General features: G+C 42.6%; 1 protein-coding gene across 1 annotated transcript in view; it reads left to right on the plus strand.

The window, feature by feature from the left end:
* The window catches only part of Ildr2 (immunoglobulin-like domain containing receptor 2), a gene marked incomplete at its 5' end in the record, with an annotated part of 62947 nt that overhangs the window by 18409 nt on the left and 32038 nt on the right, over window positions 1–12500 (plus strand). The window contains 2 exon segments of the mRNA XM_013521459.1: window positions 474–806; window positions 1771–1890. Coding sequence (XP_013376913.1) covers window positions 474–806; window positions 1771–1890 — 453 coding nt within the window.

Consider the following 12500-nt stretch of genomic DNA (forward strand, 5'->3'; position numbering starts at 1 on the left):
AAAAAAAAAAAAAAAAAAAAAAAAAAAAGGATTTGGGTTTTATCCTGAAAGGCATGCAGGGTGAGTGAAGGGTTTTAAGAAAGAGGGCCATGGCAGTCAGATTTAGAAAGATTGTCATAACTATAACAAGGAGATTATACTGGATGTTGATGGACTGAGTGTGGGGAGAGCAGACAAAGCAGTACTGTGATATTATAAGTAAGAAACAAAGAGGACCTAAACAAAAGCCATGGTAGTGGAGTTAAAGAAGGGAGAAAAAATATTGAAGAGATCAACTTGACTTTACTTAATGATTGGTGCAATACAGGGAATGAGCATACGTTTCTGGACATGGCAGGCAAATGGACACTGATGCCATTAATTATGATGGGGCAGAAGAGGTTAAGGATGAGAGCAGGAAAGGTGTGACCACTCGGAGGGAGATGAGTTTCAGAATATGGATACTGCTTGGACATGTTCCTTTTGTTTTGCAGCCATGGTTGAAGGCCTTCAGGTCACAGTGCCTGACAAGAAGAAGGTGGCTATGCTCTTCCAGCCCACTGTACTTCGCTGCCACTTCTCCACATCCTCGCATCAGCCTGCAGTCGTGCAATGGAAGTTCAAGTCCTACTGCCAGGATCGCATGGGGGAGTCCCTGGGCATGTCCTCTACCCGAGTCCAGTCTCTCAGCAAGAGAAACCTGGAGTGGGACCCATACTTGGACTGTTTAGACAGCAGGAGGACTGTTCGGGTGGTGGCTTCAAAACAGGGCTCCACTGTTACCCTAGGAGATTTCTACAGGGGCAGAGAGATCACGATTGTTCACGGTACTAATGGCCTTGCTTTGAATCTAGGGAATGGGAGGGCAATTAGTTCCATTCTTCCCAGATACAAGGGCATGTGAGTCTCCCCCTTTCAGCCCCTTAAGAATCCAATTTTGCTGGAGGTGAGAGCAGGAAGAGCCCTAGCAGGTTGCTTTAGTGGAGTGGTAGGGGGCAAGAAGAGTGGACAGTGTAGTATGTGGGGAAGACAGAGACGAGCCTTGGAACAGTCTTCCCAGAGCCTGACCTTAAATCTGGGAGCTTATTTTCAGAATCAAATTGAAACAGGTTTTAGTGAGAGAAGTTCAACCAAATATCCTACACCTTGATGTCACTTTATGGTCCTTTCTCAAACCTGAAAAAGCAGAATTTCCCTAAGCTTCTCCACTGGGAGAAAGGATGCATGCTTGTAAGGGTGCATGCTTACTGAGCCAGGAGGGTGTATGGCCTGAGCCCTCAAGGCTTTGTATCAACTTCACATTTTCTCTTGCTTCCTAAATTTTGGATAGAAAAGTCCCCAAGAGACTGATAGGACCTATTTGATTATTCAAATTTTGAAGAATTCCTATATAGTCAGTTTATTTCCAAGAGTCCAGAATTACTGCAATTTATCTGGCTCTCAGTGCTGTCTCTGCAGGCCTAGCTCAAAGCCATCATCTATTCCTGAAGCTAGACTAGATCAGTTTGTGGCTGTGTTCCCATTCTCTCACTTCATGGATGCTTTTTGTTATTATTTTTGTTGATTTGGGTTTTTTTTGTTGTTGTTGTTGATTTGGTTTTATTGGAAAAGCAAACGTCTTTCAGCCACCATCCAGGTGAAGAAATAGAACACTGCAGATCCTACTAGGTCTCTCCCCTGTGAACCCCCTTTTTGCTCAATGCTTTTCTTTCCCAGGACAGAGTTTTAGAACTGGGTTCTTTTGTGTGTGTGTGTGTGTATGTGTGTGTGTGTGTGTGTGTGTGACAACAGATGCAGATCTTCAAATTGGAAAACTCATGTGGGGAGACAGCGGACTGTATTTCTGCATCATCACCACCCCTGATGACCTGGAAGGCAAAAATGAGGACGCGGTGGAGCTGTTGGTGCTGGGTAAGTGAAAACCACAGGCAGCCCTTCCATCATAGATGGCTTGCATTGACTGTGTCCTTCTCACACCTCCTCGCTGTGTGCATTGGCAGGTTGCATACAGAGCCATGTTAGACATGCTTTTTCTGAGTGGTAGCTGTATTTACAATGTCTTGTTCTTGAAGGCAGTGTCCCTACCATTGTAACACTTCCCCAAAGTTTCTTCTGCTTTCTTAGCTGTTTTCTCCTCCATTCCACTTTAACCTATAATCCTGACTTCTCACTTAGTTTTACTAGTCTTTTTACATGCTAATTGTTAAAGAAAATGCCAGAGGCCTTTGAAATAGGATCTAGACTAAGGAGAGAGAACTCTTTGATGTGTAAGCATCACTAGAGACTTCAGGAATCTGTTCCTACTCCACTTAAGACAGTCATAAGGCAAGATGGCTGGAAACTGGAGAGTCTAGTAATAAAAGATGCCCTGCTGAAAGGAATTGTTTGGGAGATGAGCTTTTGTGCAACTGGAGGGCAAATCTCTTGAAATCTAAAAGTGAGTTATTTTCAAAGCAAATGCATCTCATTTTTATTAATGTTAATTTCTTCATAACTGTAAACCCCTTACTTTTGTAAGGGGTTTATTTTTCATCTTTCATGGATTGGAGGAATGTTAGTGGGAAATGACCTCCTTGTACCAAAACTGAAAATGTAACACATATTTTGTATTCTGTAACTGGTCAATGGATAGGAAAATTATAAACAGCCAGGTATGGGAGCACATGCTTTTAATCTTAGCTGAGGCTGAGATAGATGGATCATGAGTTTGAGGTCAGTCTGGTCTCTATAGAGTTTAAGATCAACCTGGATGACATAGTGAGAACTTGTTTTAAAAAATAAAATAGAAACAACAAAAACAAAAAAGAAAATTAGAATAAAATATACAGAAATCAAGAAAAGAAACTGTATCAATTATAGGAGAAAAGGTGGTTGAGGATATGTACTTGAAGTCATTCTTCAAAATAAATTACATTTTTTGGCACTTCCAAAAAAATCAACTGACAGCAATTGGGAGATATGTAAAGTTGCCCTATTTTGAAGGCAAATGAATTTGAAGGTTGATTTTTATCCTTTGTGTGAAACTCAATCCCCAGGGGGAAAATGGCATTTTCTACTGGGAATTTTTAGTTCTGGTCTTTATCGTGATTGCATGACTTTGGCAAAACAACTGTTCTGATGTTTTAGCATTACATTTTACAAATTGGACTGAGGTAAACTGGTCTACCTTATTGGAAGGTTGACTTCAATCAAACATAGTGTTTGGTTCCAACATACAAAGTATAACTGCTGTGACTTGTAGAAGAATCAAAATATGACATATTCAAAAGGAAAAACGTAAAAGGTTTATATTGATGTTGTAAAAGAACACAGGATTTGAGCTTTGCTTTGGCTTTGTAAATCAGATGGGAATAAAAAAGATAAATTTCTGCTTAATCACACAACTCTAATAGCCGAGTCTGCAGGAACAAGTGGCTCATTGAGCCTGCAATTAGCTAATTGTGAACACAGTTATTTGGCCAGGGCAGCCATTTGTGGAGAAGTAATTGTCTGTGCAGGAAAAGAAGGCCAGGTAAAAAGCACATTCAATGATTTGGTCCCAGTGGTTTTGCAAATGGGAGGGAAGTGAAAAGAATGAAAGCTTTGGCAGGTGAAGATGTGCTGAAGTGCATGGTAGATGTTCCTCTGGATCAGAAAATTCAGTGCAATTTGGGTGGAGGATGCTGCTTTGGAGGCCAAGCGGGGTCGGCTCGGTGGGAGTAGGGGTGGTGTGCGCAAAAAATGCTCAAGGGACAGTGGTCACAGTGATGGGAGGTAAGGTGAAAAACAGAAGTCAGTGTTACTCTGAGAACTGCGCAGGAAAACTGGGAAGGCTGCAAATCAAATCTCACCCCAGCAAAAGCCATGTATTTAAATAGATACATGGTAGGTTCTTAGGGAAGAAAAAGCACATGACTGCCGTGTTCCACATTAATTAGAGATGTTCAAAGTGTGATAAATTTGTCATGGAAACGTTTTAGGGCAGACTTGTGTTATTTAAAGGGCTTAGTTTGAAATCTCTGAAAATTTTCTGGGTGTAAGAAGTATAAATACAAAATTCTGAGTCTTGTTTGTCTTGACATCCCTTTATAAAATGTTTCAAAATACTGTCACAGTTTTAAAAATTCAAACTGTTTGGTTGTTATATCCTGCAGCCCAAGGATATATATCTTGTTAGGTATTCCTTTTTATGTAAAACCAGAGAGCAGCCTGATTTCTGAGGCCAAGCCTCATGGCAATGGAGACATGAGTGGGAAGATAACTGGAGTCCACCGAGTGCTAATTACAACATCCGTGAGCCACTGACTCCATCACTGATCTTCACACAAGGAATGGTTGGAGGTTTTGTTCTGGTGAAAGAGAGCTTTGAATGGGAACCATGGGAAGTGTCTCCAAATACCTGAAATGAACTTGTTTACAAGAGGGGTTGGAAACACTCTGTCTGGTTAGGTACTGCTGAATCAGGAGTGGGAGATACAAGGGAAAGGAGGTTTGTCTCAGTGTGTAGAAAGAACTGTTAACAACTGGAGACATCTAGAGATAGAATGAGTGTTCTCAGGAGTAATGAGCCCTATGTCCCTGGAGGTATTCAAGAAGGTGGAACGTTGCTAATCAGAGTTATTATATAAGGAAGTTATGCATGGGAGAAGGTACTCAACTAAGTTACCTTTGAGCTTTATTTCAATTCTAAAATTCTTGGATTAAAAGTAGATAAACAGGAGTGATGATGAATAAGAAAATGACCCCCAAGGAATGAGTCTTCATTATAGAGACAAAAAAGGGGTACAGGTTGTTTAGAAGAACACAGGGTGATGACCATGCACAAGGAATCTGGAAAGAGTAAGCTGTGGTCTGGTTCAGTAGTCAGAGCTAACAGGACTAGTCTCATGGGAAGAAAGAAAAGAAAAAGAAAAGTAAAGAAACTCTTGATTATAGCTTGAATGAGTCAGCCACTCTAGCTCTCCTTGGAGATGATCACAAAATGGGGAGCAGAACACTGGTTTGAATTTTAGATGATGAAATATAAGGAAAGATGAGTTAAAGAGATAAATTAGAAGCAATTATAAGAATTTATTTTCCTCATTTTACTTACAAAGACAAGGCTGGAACAGTTAATGGAGCAAGACTATGAAGTGCTGTATATATAAGACTAAGAAGTTTGGACTTCTTCCTGAAAACCCTGGGGGAGCCAGTGAAGAAACCTTAACAGAGGAAGAGTAGATCTCAAGTTAGAATGATACTTAGCAGTGGGGCAGGCCATGTGTCAGCGGGGAGAGCCAGAGGAATGGGATGCTGCAGTAGCACGGGTGAGAATTATAGTATTCTGAACCAGCGTGGGGAATTGAAAGCAGACAACAAAAGTTCCTGAGAGAGAAGGCTTGCATGTTGGTGACTCATGTATAAAAAGAAAATGAGAGAGGGATGAATCAAACAGGATGCCATGATTTCTAATTAGTGGTGTAGCCAGCCATTTCATCAACTAGGATAGAGGTAGAAAAGCAAGTCAGAGAGGCAAGAGAACGAGTTTGGTTTTGCTGAATATAAGATGGCTGAGACACCAAGGTGGAGATGCTTTGCTAACAGTTGGAAATGTAGGTCTGGAACTCAGTGGAGAGTGAAGATTAAAGATAATGGATTGAGAATCATGACCGATACAGAGGCAGAGCCATGAAAGAATGGATGAGTCACCCAGAAAGATAATACAAAGTGAACAGGGCCAAGAACAGAAGCAACTGGTCTCATTCTAATTTTACTTTTTTTGAGTGATAACATTGTTACTGCATGTGAACTTGTCTTGGTTTCCTCCACAAAATGGGAGCCTTTTAGTAGCACTGGAGTATGAGCTCTTCAGAGTCAAGACCAATTCCTTTTCATCTTTCTATCTGCAATACCTAGCAGGGTGTCTAGAATAAAGAGACCTCAGTGAATGCTTTTTAAATGACAAATGGGCAGAATCTATAGCTAATAACTATATGCCTTTGAAATGTAGTCAGTGTTTGTTATGTATTTGATGACTATAAATGGCCAACACAATAAACATCTACAGTCTTGAGCAACAGAATATAGTTTAATCTCTTTGTTCATAATTATCTGGTTATTTAAATTATTACTAGTGATAGATCCACCATAGATTATGGTGCAAAGCAATACAAATAAGCTCCAGTTATTGTTTAAACAGGAAAGGAATTCATTGGGAGGCTATCAAAACTGAAAAAAGACTGGAGAACAGGTCTCAAAAAAAGGTAGTATGTTAGGGAAGCACAATGTCTTAGCTTCTACACAAACAACCCTCAAATATCGGTGACTTACCACAGTGAAAGTTTACTACTTCATCTTGTCATAGTCAGATGTGCATTAGAAGGCTGCTGTAGGTATCTCCTTTCCAAGTGAGTATGTAGAATTCCAGACATCTCGATTGTTTGGCTCTGTTGTATTGGAGACATTTGCCTCTAGTTGCAGAGAGAGACAGAGAGAGAGACAGACAGAGACAGAGACAGAGACAGAGACACAGAGAGAGACAGAGAAAGAGAGAAGAAGCTCTTGTGAGACGTTTTAGTGGCCAGATGTGGTTTGACATGAGATATTCCAGGGTCTGAGTAGCAATATTTTTAGGATTCCATTGCCTAAAAAAAAATACATAACTACTCAAATGTTACCTTCTGTTTTTTGTATTTTCCTGCTAAAGAATCATTCTCTAGAGAGATAGCCCAGTCGGTCCAGTTTGGTCAGTTGTCTGCTTGGCCTTGAGAGAGGAGGGGCTCTTGGTGAACAGTCCCTCAAGAAGCAGAGAAGAATGAACCCTCCCCACAGTGAGTTAGAACACTGTTACAGAAAAAGAAAGGATAGATGTAGGACACCAAAAACCAATAAATGTTCACCAACATGTTGCCATCACTACATCCACTGGTAACATTAATATGAAGTAATAATAAGTTGTAGTTCACAAAATTTATCTGTTATACTCCTGTAAGGTAAGAGGTGAGCAGGCATTACTTTTGTCATTCTCCAAACAGAGAATTAACGCCCCACTTTTATGGCTAGTGCATCAGTTTTTCCAAAAGACAGTGTTGGTGATCAAACTCAAGTGTTTTTATTCTTAGCCTCATCTCCTCCCACAGCATCATCCAACCTGCATGTATTAGGATGCTATAAAATTAGCTGTTTTTTAAAATGTGGTTATTGATTGGGTCATGGGGCATGATTTCTGTTTGCCCCATGTTTGCATCAATATTTCTTTTTATTTCTTAGTGGAAGGGGCTACAACCATTGACCTAGGCCCTCACTTTAAAGGCATAACTGTTCTGGTCTGGATTGAATGCCACTCCACAAAGCATGCATGACTCAGCCCTTCTTTTACCCCATTCTCTGAACCATCCACAAACACTATGGATGCTTTCAGAGGTTTCAGAAATATCCAAAGACATGTAATTCACAGGAATGGGAGGACAACCACTGATTCAATGCTAAACATGAAAACTATACTGAATACCCTTTAATGTCTTTTTGATGATTCAGAAGATAAAGTCATTCTGAAGTTGGAAATCCACACATTGTTTTGAGTGCTTTAAGATGACAGTGACAGGTACCTCAGAAATATTTAGACAGATGTTTGGGATCATGGGGGTATACCAGCAGACAGTCACAGAAGGTGGGAGTGTTCAGAAATCTGCCACCCTGAGATTAGACATTGATTTAGGGTCAGTGGCAAGGACAGACTGTTTATAACCTGGAACCATGCCACTGTTTGGATAGAAATAAGTTCCCTGGGGCAGTTCCAGCTGGCAGGAAAAGGACTTCACCGTTTCAGGAAGGCTCATGCAGGGAAGTTATTATTTTAAAATCTAAAAGCAGCTGGCCTTGTTCTTACTTCTTTCTATGCAGACTATGAGGGCTTGACCCTTTGCTTCTGATGTCCCATGCAGAAGCTTGTTGTTTAAGGGCATTTAATTAGAAAAAGAGGAAAAGGGTCCCCATGGAAATGTGCCTGGATGAACACTTCTATCTCTGGCCTGAGAATAGAATAACAGGACCTGAGCCAAGAAGTTTAGATTCAGACTAACGAAGACATTCCCAATGGTAAATATCAACTTTTGGAAATGGTAGGTGGTTGAGATAAATTATAGAAATTCTTTCTCTGATGAGCTTTAACATGGAATGAGCTCTCTTGTCAGAGATATGAGGAGAAACAAGATGGTTTTTCTGAATCCTTTCAAAGATTTTGACCATTTCAAAGACCCATAGACTATAGTTAATTCTCTATAGAGGATGGTGCCTCATATAAGGTTGCTTTGTTTGATTGTTTGTCTCAGAAAAATGATACAAGCTTGCTGTGAACATTTCAAACAAAACGAAAGGTACAAAAGCAGAATGCGTCTCCTAGAACCTCAGTATCTAGATCTAATTATTGTGTTTTCTAGAACTCTTTGGATCACAAGGGTGATCTTAGAACAGTTAGCTTAGAACTTTTTGGTGTAGGTATGGATAGGCCCAGGGCTATTCCTAGCTTCAGGCCTAGCTGAGTCCTGGTGCTCAGATTGTGTGTCAAGGAATCTCTCTCCTTGCTGTCAGCTCCTGCTCCCCCAACTCCCAGCTTCATTTTCAGGCAGCCTTTTCCCACATGGGGCAAGGACAGTGGCCCCAGCAAGTCCAGGCACCTATGGTCTCTCACCCCTTCCATCTCAGGAGGGTAAAGTTCCTCTTTCTCCATAGCTTCTGACAAAGTCCTGCTGCTGGGGAGCCTGTGTGCTGGGAGAGGAATGTAGTCTACCACCAGCCCCAACTGAACTGCATGAGATGAAGTGATAGGGAAGAGGAGTAGCTCACTAGGGAAAACACAGGCAGTTGTTTCCAAAGGAAGAAGAATGCCAGGCAGGCAAAAACACACACTGTTAACATTTTGTGGAATTCATCATCAGTTTCTGCTTCTTTATGGGCCAAATACAGTGCTAATTCAGGAGGCTAGAAATAGGTATGCTCTCAGCAGGCCCTTCTGAGGAGGCACTAATTTGAGACTGATTTTTCTCCACAAAGGTAATGCTGCAGAATTACCTTTGTTTTCCTGTCATGCTCCTATTTTTTCTTCCATCTCCTATGACTTACCCAGTATAGTGGTGAAGGAATGGGCGGGCATGGTTTTTTTTTACTTTTTTAAAAAACCAAGCGATTCACTATACTGTGTCTGAAATTGTTATGCTAGAGTAAAATGACCTTTTCTGCCAATTAGTGTAAAAAACTATTAAGCACCTAATAGAAAAATCAGTGAATTCTTGGGATGGGACACCTCCCTAGAGGTAATTGTAGCGATATTTGATGGGGGTGTTTCCTAAGGCTGTGCAGAAATGCTCCAGCTCCCACCCCTGCATTACTGCTGCCTCAATTTGCGTGCTGCCCACCCCTCACCCAGGTGACTTTCATTCTGGCTGTTCAGAAAGGTTACTTGTTGCCTAGGCTTCCCCTCCCCCTTCCCTCCGTCTTTGCCAGCCCAACCTGGTTCCGCTAACCAAGGAGATTTGCCGATTAGAAGGGCCTCAGCTCCCAGGGTTCCCATGGCAACAGCCTCCTTGGAGGTCTTTGTTGCCTGCTAAAACTTTGATCTCAGAGAGTGGCTGCTGCTGTTTCTTGCAAAGATTTACAAACACAAGAAGAAGGAAAATGAATTGGGGGAGAAGAAAGAAAAAGTTTACTCCTGGCAGAAGGGAAAGAATTGTTTACAGAGCCACACTCTACCCATAAATCTGGTGATTATTCCTTTGGAAGACCTTGTGATTTGGGCTGTACCCACATTCCCATTTGGAGACTTGATTATGCTTCAGATGTCTTAGCCCCACATGAAAGGTGTAAAGTGAAGTTGATTCCCCTAGGACAGTGTAGTTCTGTGCATGCTTGTGCCACAGGCTTCCAGGGGAGCTGAGAGGACCCTGAAGGTGCCCATTGAAGGAAAAAAGAGAAAGCAAATGTAGACTGGGCTTCTTGGGGCCTCTAATTCACCTGCCTTTCCTCTCACTTCTCTTTCCTAGTCTTGGCCTGTTCTGCCCTGAACTTGCTGAGACGCTACTGTTGCTCTTGGTTTTGGAAAGAGCCAGAAAAATGTGTTGAAAAGATAGAGAAGAAGGAAGAGCCAGAAAAGTTAGCGAGGCATCAACTAGAATCTAATTCCTGTTAATAACTATGTGTAACAAGTGTTGTACTGAGGCGTGGAGGAGAGGTCATGGTGCCTCTGAAGACCTAAGGCCACACTTTGTACTCGGCAAGAACCCTCCTTTAGCCTTCAGACCTCCCCACTTCATTGGCTCAGGCTTGCTTTAGTTTCTGTTTCAATTATGGTTGATATTTAGCAAATATCTTTGGCATGCTGTGTCCCTAGCATAGTGAGGATACAAAAATAAATAAATGACTCTGTCTTGTCCCTATAAAAATGACTGTCCTTTGGTGAAGATAAAAGTTATAGTTTTGAAGCAAATAGAGGTCAAAACAAGATTAGAACTGAGTTGGGATATTAAATATCTCCAAGGCCATTGATTGATTCTCAAGAGAGGAGAGATTTGGCAATGTTTGGAGGTATTTTTGATTGTCACAGTACATGGAGAGCAATGGCATGTGGTGGGTAGAAGCCAGAGAGATTGCTGGATCTCCTATAGGACAGCCCTGTCACACTGAGCAAAGAAATATCTTGGCTCCAACTGCCAACAGTGCCAGGTCGTGAACAGCAAAGGTTTTGGGGTCTCTGTGAATAGCAGAGCTTTTGGGGTTAGACAGCCCTTGACTCTGTGTGATAATATGGTCAATACCTATGACCCCAATTTCCTTGTCTGTAAAAATAAAAGAAGGGTCATATAAGTTACATGGAAGACCTTCTGTGAAGATTAAGTGGCACATAATAAGAAGTCCGTAAATGTTAATTTCCTCTCCCACTCCTTCCCATTCCCCACATCTCATCACAGTATGTCATCCCTAATTGGAGGGAACCCTATTTAGGGAAATCTACACTGAGGGACTCCTGCTCCAGAGCAGATTTTCCTTTAGCAAGTTCCATGGGCAGAGGCTTTAATGGGCCATCTGTGAATCAGCAATCCTATTACTAATAGATTCACATTTTCTCAATGGCATCTATGCTGTGCCTTGTCAGTCTTGACCCTAATCAGCCCGTAGAAATCTTCCTGCCAATGGATTTGAGAGTATTCTGTCCTCCAGGGCTGTGTTTTGGCTGGTGCCCCCATTTTCTCATTGGATAGCCCTTCATTAATTACAGGGTGTTTACTGCCTAACCTACATACAAGGATTAAGTCCTATAGGCCTTTCCATGAAGTCTGGAGGAGTTTGGAGAAGACCTAAAATTTGAATTAGGATCTGTATGGGCCTAAAAGATTTCAGATAGGATGACTTTATAACTTATAGTTATTTGAGAGTAAAAGGAGAAGTAGGTTTTTAAATATTTATGGCAGGGACTGGGGATTTAGCTCAGCGGCAAAAGCGCCTGCCTGGCAAGCGCAAAATCGTGAGTTCGGTTCCTGGTACCGGAGAAAAAAAAAAAAAAAAAAAAAAAAAAATTTTTTTATGGCAAATCCACGGTCATAAATTTGCACCATCCAGGACGCTGGTATGATGGTCACACATCTTTAGACATGGACCACTTCAGAGTCTCCTATTGATCAAAGAGAACAGAAGATCCAGAGAGTACTTGAGATCAAATTCGTGTCAGCTGCTGTTCAACCGCACACCTGGTGCACTGCATTCACGAAGACCTGAGGTTATGTCCAGAGTCTCCATTCATCGATTGGAACCAAACAGTGAGCCCAGGGAGGGGATGGTTTGGCGGAATGGAAGTTCACAGAGTGACTGGCCTTAAGATTTCTGAACAAATGAGGTCTCCAGGCACGGGTCCCCTGTCCCTAGCCTCCCTCGCGCCTCCCTAGTTTTGCTTCACTTGTTGCGCATCCTGGGGGAGGAGCTGAGTCTTCAATGAGGCGCATTCCTGCCGCCGTGTTGCCGTGGTTACCCGGGCCGGGCCGGCCCAGCTGGGTCGGCTGAGCGCATTGTGGTCTGCAGCACCCGAGCCGGGCTGCGCGGGGGTGGAGGAGCGGGGCAAACGCTGCAGTGGGCGGCACCGGGAAATCAGCTCAGCCCGGGAGAGAAAGAAAGGCCCCCCCGCTGGAAAGCCGGGCAGGAGACAGTAGTTCCATTTTCCCCGCAAGCCAGCTGCCGCTATTCAAGCGTGCAGGTTTGCGTTCACACGGGGGCTGCCCCTCCGACTTTGCTGAATTGACTACTAAGAGAGGGATCTGGGAAAGGCTCCGGGTCGAGCCCCCAAATACCAAGACGGGGCTGACCACAGAGCAAAGGGCAGGGGACTCTGCCCATCCCACACCCACCGAGCTGACGCCCTGTGGTTAGGGAAAGTAGCCATTCTTGGTGTCTTTGTATCTAGTCCGATGCCTATCTTTGTGGTAGGCTAAAGGACAAGCAGAGTTAAGTGCAAGAAATCACACTGCGCCCAAGAAACCCTGTTTCCTCCTTCCTTTGAATTCCTCCCTTCTTCACTTCAT

This window comes from Chinchilla lanigera, unplaced genomic scaffold, assembly GCF_000276665.1.
Source record: "Chinchilla lanigera isolate Chin_1 unplaced genomic scaffold, ChiLan1.0 scaffold00061, whole genome shotgun sequence".
Taxonomy (NCBI): domain Eukaryota; kingdom Metazoa; phylum Chordata; class Mammalia; order Rodentia; family Chinchillidae; genus Chinchilla; species Chinchilla lanigera.